Here is a 14,145-nt window from a genome sequence, read left to right as displayed (position 1 = left end):
TCCATGGAGACCAAAATGTACAAAGACTTCGACAGGCTGGAAGCTTCTTTTTTGCTCCTGTGTCAATCGCAGATAAGCATTCTGGAGAAGATATGCCAGCTTCACGTGTGGAGGACCTACGCTCCTTCTACCATGCTGTCCTCCCATCCCCGGGATGCCGGCACCATCTTCTTGGATCAAGATGGGTCATCACCACGTTCCGGATGTGCTCTCCTTTCCTTTAAATGCGGGAGCCAGAGTTTGCACACGTCACATCGCACATGTCTCATTAGCCAGACCGTAGTTACATGGTTGTGCCAAGCTGCAAGAGGTGCAGGGAAATGGAATCTCTATTCTAGGTGGCCATGTGCCCAGCTAAGGGCAGGGGATTCCATTACCAAGGAGGAAGGGAAGAATGTATATTGGGGGACAATGGCGCCACCATTCTCCCTTCACCATTTAGGACCACTGTCCACCCTCTGGTTTGTCACCATGTGCTGGATCTTCCCATTCCTGATACTTTTCCCGCAGGGCTCTATCCATCATTCCGACCAATGCCACCATGGACTGGGTCCTTGGGTCCTTCTTGTTTGAGACCTGATGTCTCCCCAGAACCTCCTAGTGGATTCCCCTGCTTCCAGTCTCCCCCGGGGTCATTCTAAAGAGCAAATCTGATCATATGGCTTCACTGTCTAGAAAATTCTTCCATGGCTTCCCACTGCCCATAGGAATATTTGAAGTGCAGAGTTTAGAATCCCTGAAGTTACAAGTTACATGCAAGTTTTGCACAGATGTGCCTCTTTTTTTTGAGTTAGAGTCTCACTCTGTCAACCAGGCTGGAGTGCAGTGGCACAATCATGGCCACCACAGTCTCGACCTGCTGGGCTCAGGCGATCCTTCCACCTCAGCCTTCCATGTAACTGGAGCCACAGGCACATGCCACCATATCCAGCTAATTTTTTGATTTATTGTAGAGATGCGGTATCACCAAATTGCTTAGGCTATCCTCGAACCCCTGTATTCAGGCAATCCTCTCACCTCGACCTCCCAAAGTTCTGGGATTACAGGCGTAAGTCACCATATCTGGTCAGATATGGCTTTTGCTAAAAGGAGCCTTGCACTCTCAAAGGAGACTGCCATTCCCCCTCAAGTTATAGGCTCAAGCCCAAGTTCCTATCATAATATCGACACACGAGTGAGAAAGTTCTCTTGACTTCTCTCTCCCATCTCCTCTCTTGTTGTTTCTCTGAGATAACCAAAACTGAAGTCATTCCGACATTCTCTCCGGTGCCTGAAAGGCCACACCTTTTCACACACCATGTCTATTCACAAGCCTGCTGGTCTATCAAAAATGCCCTGACAAACTCCTATGTATCTTTATGGCTTAGCTGAAAAGCCACCTCTCTGGGAGGATCCCTGACTCCCTCTGTCCAAGCCAGTCTGTGCCTCACTATTCAGACCTTCACTTCTTATCACATTTTTTTTTTTAATTCGAGTGTCTCTCGGCCAGGCTGGGGTGCAGTGGCAGGCTCACGGCTCACTGCAACATCGACCTCCTGGGCTCAGGCAACCCTCTGCCTCAGCCTCCCAAACAGTTAGGACTAGGAGATACGTGCCACCATACCCGGCTAATCCTTTTTTTTTTTTTTTTGCAGAGACAAGTTATTGCTCTGTTGCATAGGCTGGACTTACACATTTCTCAGTCATCATTAGCTTACACTTGTCTCCTCCACCAAACCGTGAACTCTGAAGCCCAGGGCCCTGAATAGATAGTCCGCATATGTTGGTTGAATAAATTTCACTCATACTGAAAAAACCAGGGTGCTCTTTCTAAAATGTCCATCTGAGCGTGGCTTCCTGCATTCCCATTTCCTTCAAGACCCAACATGTTGCTGCGGCTCTCTCTGGCCTCACTTCGCAACCCTTCCCTTTCTTTCTCCAGGAACATGGGCGTTCTTTTCATGCCAGATCAATGTTCTCTGTTGTCTTGGTGCTCTACTCAGTTTCCTTGGAGGAACGTTCTTTGCTCCTCTTTGCCTGGCTAACCCTCACACATCCTTTAGGCAATGTAAACAACCCTCAGGAAGTCATCCGAGACCACTTGTGCACCCCAGGCCAGGCTGCGGGCTACCCCGGCACCCTGTACTCTCCCAGTTGTGATAGGGCTGGCATCACAGAAATGCCTCGTTCATCTTCCTCCCTAAAGTGCTGTGCACTCAGGGCCTGTCTTGCCTGTGATTGTAGCCCCGCCCCAAAATAGTACATGGAAGGGAGTGGGTCCCTGATAAATAGGTGTTAAATGTGGGTTGGGGGTCTGGAGTTCTAAACTCAAATCTGGCTTTAATAGCTTTCCATTGCCTTAAGAATGCAAGGGGGAACCCCCCCAAACTGGATTTATCTTTTGGAAGGCGGGTCCCTTGTAGTACACTTGGAATTGATTCCTCCGGATCAAACGGTCAATCAAAGTTTTTTTTTTTTTGAGTTGGAGTCTCACTCCGTCACCCAGGCTGGAGTGCAGTGGCATACTCACAGCCACCCCAGTGTCGATCTGCTGGGCTCCAGTGATCCCTCCGCCTCAGGATTCCAAGGAGCTGGAACTACAGGTGCGTGCTGCCATACCCGATTCATTTTTTTACTGTAGAGACGAGGTCTCACCAAGTTGCCCGGGCTGTTATCGAACCCTTGGGCTCAGGCAATCCTCTCGCCTCGGCCTCCCAAAGTGCTGGGATGACAGGCTTGAGCCACCGTGCCCAGCCAACCAATTTTTTAAAATTTATTTTTATTTTTTTAATTTGAGTTGGAGTCTCACTCCGTCATCCAGGCTGGAATGCAGTGGCACACTCACGGCCACCCCAGCCTCGACCTGCTGGGCTCCGGTGATCCTTCTGCCTCAGCCTTCCAAGTTACCGGAACTGTAGGCACACGCTATCACACCTGGCTAATTTTTTATTTATTGTAGAGACGAGATCTCACCAAGTTGCCCAGACTGGTCTCGAACCCACAGACTCAGGCAATCCACTTACCTTGGCCTCCCAAAGTGCTGGGATTACAGGCTGAGCCACCAAGCCCAGCCCAACCAAAGTTTTTCTCTGGACTTTGTGAGAAAGTTGTGTCACAATTTGCAGAAGAAACATCTCGAGTTGTGGCAAATGGGTGACCGGTTCTACCACCATGATCATGCACCTGGCCACACTGAGCAGGTATAGGTGTTTGGCAGTTTTTGACCAAAAACGGCGTGACCCCGCCCCACCCCACCCCATGTCCCAACCTCCCTATTCACCCATCTTGTCCCCAGTGACTTTTTTTTTTGTTTCCCTGGATGAAAAGAGTCCTCAAAGGGAAACATTTTGCTGATGTGGAAGTGGTGAGACAAAACACAACAGAAGTCCTAAAAAGCATCACAATTGATGAGTTTAAAGACTGTTTTGAGCAGGAAAAAAAGCATCTAGATAGGTGTATTACATCAAATGGAGAGTACTTTGAAGGTGACTGAAATTTGAACATGTGAGAATCAATACACAAATTTTTATAAATAAATTCCATTTTGGGGGGGTCCCCCCTTGAAGAACCTTACCACAGCTTTCAGAGCACTTTCTGATTTGGTCTCCATGTGTTCTCAGTCTCGTCTCTTAAAAAAAAAATCTCAAAAAGGATGGACAGAGTCTTTTTTGATGACAATGAGCAGTAGTCTTCAAACTTGAAGAAAACCAGTTTGCTTTCTCTGGTAAGTAAACTGGGCTTGTTATTTCTTTTTCCCTCCCTCCCCCCCTTCGTTCTCTTTTTTTTTTTCTCTTTTCCTCTTCTTTTCTCTTCTTTCCTTCCTTCCCATCCTTCTTTCTTTCTCTTTTTCTTGCTTTCCCCCCTCCCTCCTTCTCTCTTTCTCCATGGAGATTGGTCTCACTATGTTTCCCAGGCTGATCTCAAGCTCCTGGACTCAAGTGATCTTCCCAGGTGTGCAACTGGCAATAAGCTGTTTTTAATAGCTGGGCTTAAATGAGATATTAAAAGAGCGACCTGAAAAGTGTTACCCTAACGTGAGATGCAGAAACAGATCCTAAACTGGCAACACAAGACACAGACCCCTGACTGCTGTCTGCAGAGATACAATAGCAAATAAGTCCTGCTCTGAAAATTCCCAGGAACCAAGAGCAGAGGGATGCAAAGAAATTTTGAGGCAGAAGACTCAGAGGCAGCATTTTAATATACAAACAGTAAGGACAGGCCAGAGCCTCGCTACTGGGAGTGTGGGTGGGACCAATGGCATCAGCAGCTCCTGGGAGCAGGTTAGAAATACAGCCTCAGGCCTTGCCCCAGACCTGATGCTCTCTAACAAGACCCAAGTGATTTGTATAGATGTTTGCAAAGCACGGGGCTATAACATTTATTAATGGAGGCTTTTGCTTTTACAATGTGCTTTGAGGTTAAAAAAAAAAAACCCATTTAAAGCATTGTTAGCTCATTATTTGTTCCAGTCGCTCCACCTCTGAGCAGCATCAACATATGTCACGGTGACCTGGGACACGAGTCTCGCATACGAATCGCAATGGCATAGGCGGTGCATACATCGTTTCTGTAGACAGCCTTAATGGGTTACAAATTGGATTCCAAACCTTCCATCAGCGGCTCCTGGTGCAGCCCTCCTCCCAGGAGGTATGTTGTATGATGATTTCTGTTTTTAGAGATGATGAAACTGGAGCCCAAAGAGGCTTCACCCAGGGGGCACCCAGCAAATCAGCATCCCAGCCAGAACGACAACTCCAACTCTTGAGTTTCCAACGAGAAGCTCATCAGACGTTGACCGCCTCTACTTTGCACATAAGGGGGGCTTTTTGTTCATAAGGGATTTGAAGAAAGAACACATTCAGATAACCTTACGTGAGCTACCGAATATGAACCATGCTCGTGCAGGCCCAGGGGATATGGGAGCTTCAGAAAGAATTGCCCTGCCCTCTCCAGGTGCTCCTATGGTCCTGCTGCAGCCCCGCCGGAAGTTCTGCAGCCAGGAGCCTCGGAAAACCTTAGAGCTGGTGTTTGCTCACAGGGGCTACAAGGGGATGCACTGGGATGATCAAGAGGCCATGGAGATGGCTACGGAGGAAATGTGGTGGCTTTCAGGTGACGCTACCCCACCCCTGGAGGAAGTGCACTCCAGCTCATTCGTCTCTCCCCAGGTTCGGAGAAGCTGATGTCACTGGACTCTGCCTGGATACATGTGGTGTGTGCCATTGGACTGAATTAGTTAATCTAATTAATTAATCCTAATTAATTCCAATTTCCCTGGAGCCACTTGATGGCTCAGAAATGGTCAAGACTACACATCTGGCATTGACGCCCATGTGTTTCTTCCTGCCTCGTCTGAATTTAAGATATCATTTCCCTGTCAACCCTGTCTAGAAAAAGGTCCCAAATGGGGCTTGTTTGTCTGCATGGTGATTCTCCTAGGACCCTCCAGAGATTGACGATCAGGGGGTGGCTTAAATCCCCCTCCCACCTCTAGACATGCATATTCAATGGGACATACTTGTACAGACTTTATGAAATGAACCAAAAGACAGTGCACTTTAAAATTCCATGTAAAAAGTATTGCTTTGCTAATGTGTTAATGTGCTCCTGCCTGCCCAGTTGTACAGAGGGTAGAGTCACCAGAAGTTCAAGGCTGAAGGTGTTTCAGATGGTTGGATGACACCAGTGCACCTCACACCTTGTGCCTTGAACCCACTGGAAGCCCTCAGTGGTCTCCAGGCTTGGCCTAAGGCTAAAACTACAAAGCATCCTAATGAGCAGAATTTCACTACAGGAATGTATGTGCATATCTGACATAGTTTCCTCTCTTGAGGGGTGGCCCTTTGGCTGTGACCCCTGCCCTCTCCAGGGGCGAGGGAGGAGTCCAGAGAAGCAGTCTTTTGTTCTGGGTGCCTGTTCTTCTGCAGTCACTACTGCCCCAGGGACCTGCCCTGCTCCGTGTGGGCCCGCAGAAGCCCTGCGATTTCCATATGGGTAGGTGTCTTCAGAACCATGGACAAAGCGGTGCGGCCAGCCTACCGGAGAGAAGGAAAAGGAGAAGGAAGTTGCATCCCATCTGCAAGGGAAGGGTGAGTTGGGAGTGGGGGTATGCCCGGGGTGAAGGAGTCTGTTCCAAGCCCCAGTGGAGGGAAGATTTAAATGGCATGAAGATTATGAGAAAGGGGACCCCTTCCATGGAAAGGACGCGCACTCCTGGGAAATCTGTGCCAGTGAAAATTAAGAACAGTCGCCTGGTGTTTAATGCTTTTTTAAAAAATTGAAAAACAGAGGTAAGAAAATAACCCTTCCTATTCCATTAAATGGACGTAAATGAAAGTTGGCAACCTTGTGTTTCCTGCCAGTCTTTTCCCTTGTGCAAATTTGTTGTTGGTTTTTAAATAAAGGAATGATGGTGTATATCCACTTTGAATCTGCTTTTATTTTTAACTCACCATAGTATACTATAAGATTTTCTCCTGTTTTTTTGTTTGTTTGTTTTTTTTTTTTTGAAGCCAAGGTCTCACTCTATTACCCAGGCTGGAGTGCAGTGGTGTACTGGCATGATCATGGCTCACTGCAGCCTCGACTTCCTGGATTCAGGCAATCCTCGTATCTTAGCCTCCGAATAGCTGGGACAACAAGCACGCGTGCCACCACATGTGACTAATATTTTGACTTTTTGTAGAGATGAGGTCTCGCTATGTTGCCCAGGCTGATCTTGAACTCCTGGGCTCAAGCAATTCTCCCACCTCTGCTTCTCAAAGTGCTGGGATTACAGGTGCAGGCCACCGCACCCTTCCCCTGTTCTTACAGCCATCATAATGTGTCCTTTTTTCTTCTTGGCTATATAATATTCCATAATTTACTAACCCCTTCCATTGGAGATTTATGCTGTTTCCAAGTCTCCACCACCATAAACTTAATGCAAAAAGCAGTTTCCATTTTTTTTTTTTTAAATAGAGACAGAGGTTTCACTGGTTGCTCAGGTTGGACTTGAATGTCTGGCCTCAAGCAATCCTCTTACCTCAGCCCTTCCTAGTAGCTGGGACTACAAGCATGAGCCATTGCACCCAGTATTTTCCCCTTATTTTATTTTTGAGTCAGGATCTTACTCTGTTCACTCAGGCTGGAGTGTGGTGGGCACGATCATGGCTCACCACAGCCTCGACCTCCTGGGCTTAGGCAATCCTCTGCCTCAGCTTCTCGAGTAGCTGGGCTACAAGCGTGCACCACCACACCCCACTAATTTTTTGATTTTTTTGTAGAGACGAGGTCTCGCTATGTTGCCTGGCTAGTCTAGAACTCCTGGCCTCAAGCAATCCTCCCACCTCAGCCTCCCAATGTGCTGGGATTATAGGTATGAGACTACACCCGACCTTTTCCCATTTTTTAAGAAGTGGGCTCAGCATTGAAGGAAATGCACATTTTAATCTCCTGATACATAATGCCACAGCACTTTTTACACTGCCGTGGTCGTGCAAGAAGCTGTCAGTTCCACTGTCTCAAAAGTTTACACCCCAAGGGCTCTCAGCAGGCAACACGGCCATTCTCTACATAGATCTGGCAGCACTCTGGTCTCCACGAGGGCAGCCATTGCCTTTTACGGGTGGGTTCACTCCCGTATCCAGAATTCTGAAGTTGAAACAGCTCCAAAACCACGTGAACTCTTGGTAAACTCATTTGGAGGTAAAACCTGAGCTATGGACCTCCTGTGACTATTTTAACATTTTGCTGGGGAATCAGTTTGACAGGTAGGGGGCGCCCAAGACCCCACTAGATTGTTCTCTGCTATGTATGGGCGGAATTGCTTTCTCCAACGTGAAGCATTCCCTCCCAGAAGCAGATGGGAAGATGAAGATCCCGCGTGCGACCTCCAGGCTTTCCCGTGCACCAGGACGGAACCCAGCTGCCATCAGGCGCCACGTGCAAATAACCACAGTGCGCGGCAAAGTGTTGACCCAGTGGGGAACAAGGAGCAGAGAGAGAGTTCTGGGAGAGGATGACTGACCCCTGTGTACCAGGGTGGGGTGGGGATGGACGGGAGAAGCAGAGAAAGGAAGCCGGACCCCAAACATGGCACCGGGGCTTCTCGAAACATATGCAGTTCTTTCTCTAAAGGTCCCATGACTCCCTGGATTCTTCCTTACCACTCTTACCCTTTGGTATTTGTGGGGTTATTTGTGAAACCTCAGTCTCCATGAGGTCAGGAACTCGCTTGGGTCTCTTCACTGGTGCATGGGAAGGCCTGGCACTTGGGTGGCACTCAACATGCATTGTTGAAAGACAGAAGCCGGGGGTGATGGCTCATTCCTGTAATCCCAGCACTTTGGGAGGCCAAAGTGGGAGGATTGCTTGAGCCCAGAAGTTCCAGACCAGCCTATATAGAGAGACCTCATCTCTACAAAAAATAATTAGCTGGGCGTGGTGGTATGTGTCTGCAGTCCCAGCTACCGGTGAGGATTACCTGAGCCCAGAAAGTCAACACCGCGGTGAGTCCTGATCGTGTCACTGCACTCTGGCATGGGCGATAGAGTGAGACCCCAACTCAAAACAACAACAACAAACCTCCCCACAACATCTAGGGAGGCCAAGATGGCTAGAATTTGTCAGGCAGACTGGATAGCAGAGTGAGACCCTGACTCAGTTTTTAAAATGTGCGTGAGGACATAAAAGTGTTCATTTCTAGTGGATGAAAACCTGAGCAACATAAATCATCGTGTTCTTAAATTGCAAAATACTGGAACAAAGCAAAGACTTCCAGCAGGGAAGTCCTGTAAAAGCGCCCTAAGAGAGAGGCCTGGGTTTTAGGCTGGAGCTCCTATGGCCGGCACTCTGCCCCACTATGATCTGTCAACCCAAGGCTCTACGTCAACAAGGACAGCTGTGGTGACTGTTTATGGGAGAGAGCCCAGGACTGGTCCCAGGAGACGAGGAGGTCCCCCTCTGGAGGGTAGCCTGCATCTGTGGGCTACTCAGTTTCAGACACAGAAAGCGGGGACCCCACTCAGCTCAGGAAATGTGACCGGAAAGACCACCTGGGGAGGGTGAGTATCCCTCAGATGTTCTGCCAGAACCCTGGGAACAAGCCTGTGGCATGCAGCTCAAACAGGAACCAGGCACGGAGAGCCCCTGCCCAGCCACACTGCAAGCCTGGTGAAGGGGACCCCGACTCTGCCACCTGTAGAGATGGGGGCTCAGGCAGCTGGCATGCTTCGTGTGTGTATGTGGGAAGGGGAATGTCTTTCTATAGGACAGGAACTCATCACCAACCCGCTGTGTATCAGGCAGATGAGCAAGACTTCAAGACGTTTTCCATCTAATGGGAGCTTTAAAGAAGGTGCCAAAGCAAGATCTTCAAAGGGTGCATGTCTGGGGCCCAGGGCTCAGTCGTCACCACCCACTGCCTCCTGGTCCTTCACCCCCCTGGCGGCTGGTGAAGTTGGGTGGTGGATTTCCTTGAGATGCTTTCTAAACCCAGGGAAAGTGCCTTGCCGGCTGTGCCGGCAACTTTCAGTGTCGATGACACCTTCAATTTCAGGACACGAATTCTCTCTCAGACTTCCAAGAGAATTCCCAAACGATCCCTGCTACTAACATCTAAACCTCCATAAGAAAGACAAATATGGAAATGATATGGTGATAAGGGCTGAGCTTTCCTTTATCTGTTTATTTATCTTTTAGAGACAGGGCCTTGCTCTGTCAACCAGGTTGGAGTGTGCAGTCATAGCTCACGGCAGTCTCAAACCCCTGAGCTCAAGGAATCCTTCCATCTCAGCCTCCAGTGTAGCTGGGCCTACAAGTGCATGCCACTATGCCTGCTTTTTTTTTTTTTTTTTAGTTGGAGTCTCTGTCACCCAGACTGGAGTGCAGTGACTGCTCCCAGCCACCGCAGCCTCGACCTGCTGGGCTCCGGCGATCCTTCCGCCTCAGCCTTCCAAGTAGCTGGAACTACAGGTGCGCGCTACCATGCCCGGCTAATTTTTGATTTATTGTAGAGATGAGGTCTCGCCAAGTTGCCCAGGTGGGTCTCGAACCCGCGGGCTCAGGCAATCCACTCACCGCAGGATCCCAAGGCGGGGGATTACAGGCTGAGCCACTGAGCCCGGCTGCCTGCTATCTTTTTCAAAAAATTTTTTTGTAGAGACCGGATCTTGCTATGTTGCCCAGGTTGGTCTCAAGCTCTGGCCTCAAGTGACCCTTCCACCTTGGCCTCCCAAAATGTTAGCATTACAGGAACGAGCTACTGTATCTGGCCTGAACTTTCCCCTTAAATGGGAAGTACCCGGTGCAAACCTTGGTACTTGGTAGGGTCTTGTCAACAGTTCCCTCCTCCCACTGAAATTTCTCACTTCGTGGCTAGAGACACTGATTTCACCTGTGGGAAATTTGGGTGTGACTCACGAATCAACCCTGACCTAGGCAGGTGGCATGCGATGCGGGTGTGGGGGAGGTCTAGGACCCACCTTGCCTGTGGGCCTGCACATGCTGCCCGGGCACCCTTGCGCCTGCTGGGCTTTCCCGAACACGCTTCACCTCCCACTATGATCGAATTCTGCCTCCACGTCCTGGGTAGGCCCGCCAGTCCCTCCCTTCCAGGCTTAGAGCCCTGCCCCGACCTGTAGCAGCCTGGTCCTCAGCCTGGCCCGGCTCTTCCTGATCCAGCACTTTACTGGGGACTGGTTCTCCTCGCCCATTTAGGTTTCAGTGCTTGCCTAAACCAGGCCTTGTCGACTGCAGCACCATGGCTAGTTTGGGCCCGAAAACTGTGAATTCTTTGCTGTTCTGTGCATTGCAAGATGTTTAGTGGCATTCCTGGCCTCTACCCATGAGATGTCAGGAGCATTCTCTCCCCTCCCAGGGGCCAGCAAAAATGTCTCCAGACATTGCCAGATCTCCCTTGGAGAGCAAAGTTCGCCCCTGGTCAAGAACCACTGGTCTCAACCAATCAAATCGACTAGCTGGCTTCTCCCTTTGGGGGTCCGGCTCCCTTCTCTGACTGGCTCCCTGACTCCAGACCTTCTCTCTCCCTGCTCCCTCCAGACACTGCCTGCCAATGCCCAGGTACCCACTCATCAGGGAGGTCATTCTATTTCAGCTCTCACTGTCCATCTGTTCATAATTATGACAGTTACCACCAACTGCATACCTCCTAGATGTCAGGTGTGGGCTTTGCAAATGTTACGGCATTTAGGTAGGGTCAACTCATCCCATTTCACAGATGAGCATAGGGAGAGGCTCAGTGGTTAGGTGATCTATCCGAAAGCACACAGTCACTAACTCCAGATTCAAACTCATGAGCGTTTAATTTTAAAGTTTATGCTTCTAACAATCTCGCTTGGGTTACCGGAAGTGCAGCAGACCCCATGGCTCTTCCACCACCTCCAGAAAGCAGCCACATAGCTCTCTTCTCACCTAGCTTGGCTCTCACCTCCAGAGGTGCCCAGGAGAGCTCTCAGACTCACTGCCCAGCTAACCAGGGACTTCCGAAGCTCATGCCCGCCCATCCCATGGGTCTCCCTCCTCAGGCCTCTTCTGGGATTCAACAGTGATCACTTCTAAAGGAGTAACGGCTGAGTGTGGTGGTTCATGCCTATAATCTCAGCATTTTGGGGAGGCCGAGGCAGGAGAATTGCTTGAGTGCAAGAGTTTGAGACCAGCCTGGGCAATACAGCGAGGCTCTGCAAAAAAAAAAAAAGATTTAAAAATTAGCCCGGCAGGGTGGCACACACCTATAGTCCCAGCTACTCAGGAGGCTAAGGTAAGAGAGGATCGCTTAAACCCAGGAGGTCTAGGCTGTGGTAAGCCGTGATTATGCCACTGCGCTCCAGGCTGGGCAACAGAGTGAGATCCTGACTCGAAAACTCACTAAATAAATAAATCAAAATAAGAAAAAAAGAAAAGGGTCCCAGGCCTTTGGTGTACAGGCCTGTTTCAGATTAAGGGCCATGGCCTTTCCCCTAGAGCGGGTCCCACAGGAAGCTCATTCATATACAGACCTCTATCTGACCACATCGTGTTTAGAAAAGGGGGCTCTCAACTTCCAGCAGCCCATCCTGTTCCCATATGAATGTCAAGAGGGTCCCTGCTCTGTAATGATCTCAGAAATGGCTTTGGGCAAAGCTGGGTTCACGGGTCCTGGAGACACTGGATGGGGTGTCTGCTCTGATGCAGGGACTCAAGAGCTTGGGTCACTGATGAGTCCATCTCACGTAGCTTACAATGCAGCCCCTTACAGGAGGCACTGTGCCTGGGCAGGGAGGGGACTCTTTCCCTCTCCAGGCTTTTGTTCTGTTCAAATCATGACTGTTCAGAGAGCACAAAGACGTCTGGTGACAGCATTAAATTGCAGCACCCACATTAATGATGCTGGGGTTAGGGCTGGGCTTGAATCCCTGCTCTGAGAATCAGCAGTGTGTAAGCCTTAGGAGAGTTACACGACAGACAGCTCCGGTCCTGTTTCCTTATCAGTAAAAAGTGGGCCTCACTGTCCGTCTGACTGGATTACTGAGCGGATTCATAGTAATGCGCAGAAAGGCTGAGCTCCCATAAATCCTCGAGAAGTGTTACCAGCTGTAATGATCAGGACAGGATCCCTAACTGTTGACTTACCTCCAGAGCTTAGGGGTCCATTCACTTGATGGTCGATTCATGAATGGATATGTAGCGGGCATTCTGCTAGGTGCAGGGACTCAGAGACATGGATGCTTCAATGTGACAACCGTGGTGATGACGGACCAGTGAAGAACATGGCCTTAGGGGTTTGAGGGAGCTGGGTTCCACTAACTATGTGATCTTGGGCATGTAACTTAATCATGTGTTGTTTCCATTTCCTTGAGCAAAATGGTATCAGCAAGAGGATCAACCTCACAAGGTTGTTGTGGGATTTTTATTTTTTTTTAGTCAGTCGCCCAGGCCAGGGTGCAGTGGCATGCTCATGGCCACCCGCAGCCTCAACCTGTTGGACTCTGGCAATCCTTCCGCCTCAGCCTTCCAAATAGCCAGAACTACAGATGTGCGCTACCACACCCGGCTAATTTTTTTGATTTACTGTAGAGATGAGGTCTCACCAAGTTGCCCAGGCTGGTCTCGAACCACTTAGCTCAGGCAATCCCCTTCCCTCGGCCTCCCAAAGCGTTGGGATTACAGTTTTGAGCCACCACACCAGGCCTTTTTTTTTCTTTTTTTCTCCTAGGCTCAGGCGATCCTTCCATCTCAGCCTCCTGAGGAACTAGGACTGCAGGTGCATGCCACCATGTCTAGCTAATTTTGTGATTTTTTTTTTGGAGAGATGAGGTTTTGCTATGTTGCCTAGGCTGGTCTCAAACTCCCGGGCTCAAGCAATCCTCTCACCTCGGCCTCCCAAAGTGCTGGGATTACTGGTGTGAGCCACCACACCCTGCCTGTTGTGGGATTTAAATGAGATGGTCCATGGCAAATGCTTTGTAGAGTACCCAACACAGAATAAGTCCTCAATACTGTTATCACTATTGCTATCATTATGTATCACTTTCAAGGAAGTTTATTGAAGAGGCCCGGGTCTGGCAGTGCAACTCAAGCAGGCTGGCTCAATGTCATGGGGTCAATGTCAGAGAGGCATTTTCAGCTTAGTAACTACAGAGCTGATTCCGTGAGGCTGGTTCCTTCATCTGGCTTTCCAGAGTCCCCACTGGACAGCAGGGCTTCCCACCCAAGCTGCTGCCTCAAAGCCGCTGTGGAAAGCGAGGGTTGCGGGTCTCCCAGCTCGAAGGCTCCAAGCAGGGACCATGGATCATCTCATTTAAATCCCACAACAGCCTCAGAAGGCGGACATTACTGCCACCGCCACATGGTTACTCGGATTCTGCTGGCCGGCTGGGCACTTTTCAGGACCAGAAGTGAAACAGCGACGCGTTAATTGCCTGTAAGTCTCACCTTGTCAGTCAGGCTGCTGTCGCAGGCTGGGTGTGCCAGGAGCAGCCGCACCAGGTCGGCGTTGCCGTGGCGACAGGCCAGCATGAGAGCCGAGGATCCATCGTGGTCCTGCAGGTTGACATCCGCCTGGCAGCTCAGCAGCGCTTGCACCATGTCCTGCCTGTCGTGGCTGACTCCCAGCATGAGCGCGGTCTGGCCTCCCTGCACACGGGGCCGCAGGGACGTGGTGAGGTTGGTGCCAGTGGGGAGGGG

The 14,145-nt window shown here is 49.9% G+C and overlaps 1 protein-coding gene across 1 annotated transcript in view; it reads right to left on the bottom strand.

Annotated features, from left to right (window-relative positions):
* Positions 1–4,174: 4,174 nt before the first annotated feature.
* Positions 4,175–14,145, bottom strand: part of KANK4 (KN motif and ankyrin repeat domains 4) — a 36,699-nt gene continuing 26,728 nt past the window's right edge. Inside the window, exons 7-8 of the mRNA XM_021715785.1 lie at positions 13,894–14,094; positions 4,175–6,017 (exon numbers count right to left, since the gene is read on the bottom strand). Of these exons, the coding sequence (XP_021571460.1) occupies positions 5,913–6,017; positions 13,894–14,094 (306 nt within the window). The 3' untranslated portion in view covers positions 4,175–5,912. The remainder of the gene's footprint in view (positions 6,018–13,893; positions 14,095–14,145) is intronic.

The sequence above is a fragment of the Carlito syrichta genome, unplaced genomic scaffold, assembly GCF_000164805.1.
Source record: "Carlito syrichta isolate Samal-C Ts95f unplaced genomic scaffold, Tarsius_syrichta-2.0.1 Scaffold307669, whole genome shotgun sequence".
NCBI classification, from domain to species: domain Eukaryota; kingdom Metazoa; phylum Chordata; class Mammalia; order Primates; family Tarsiidae; genus Carlito; species Carlito syrichta.
This window is presented reverse-complemented; position numbering and strand designations above follow the sequence as displayed.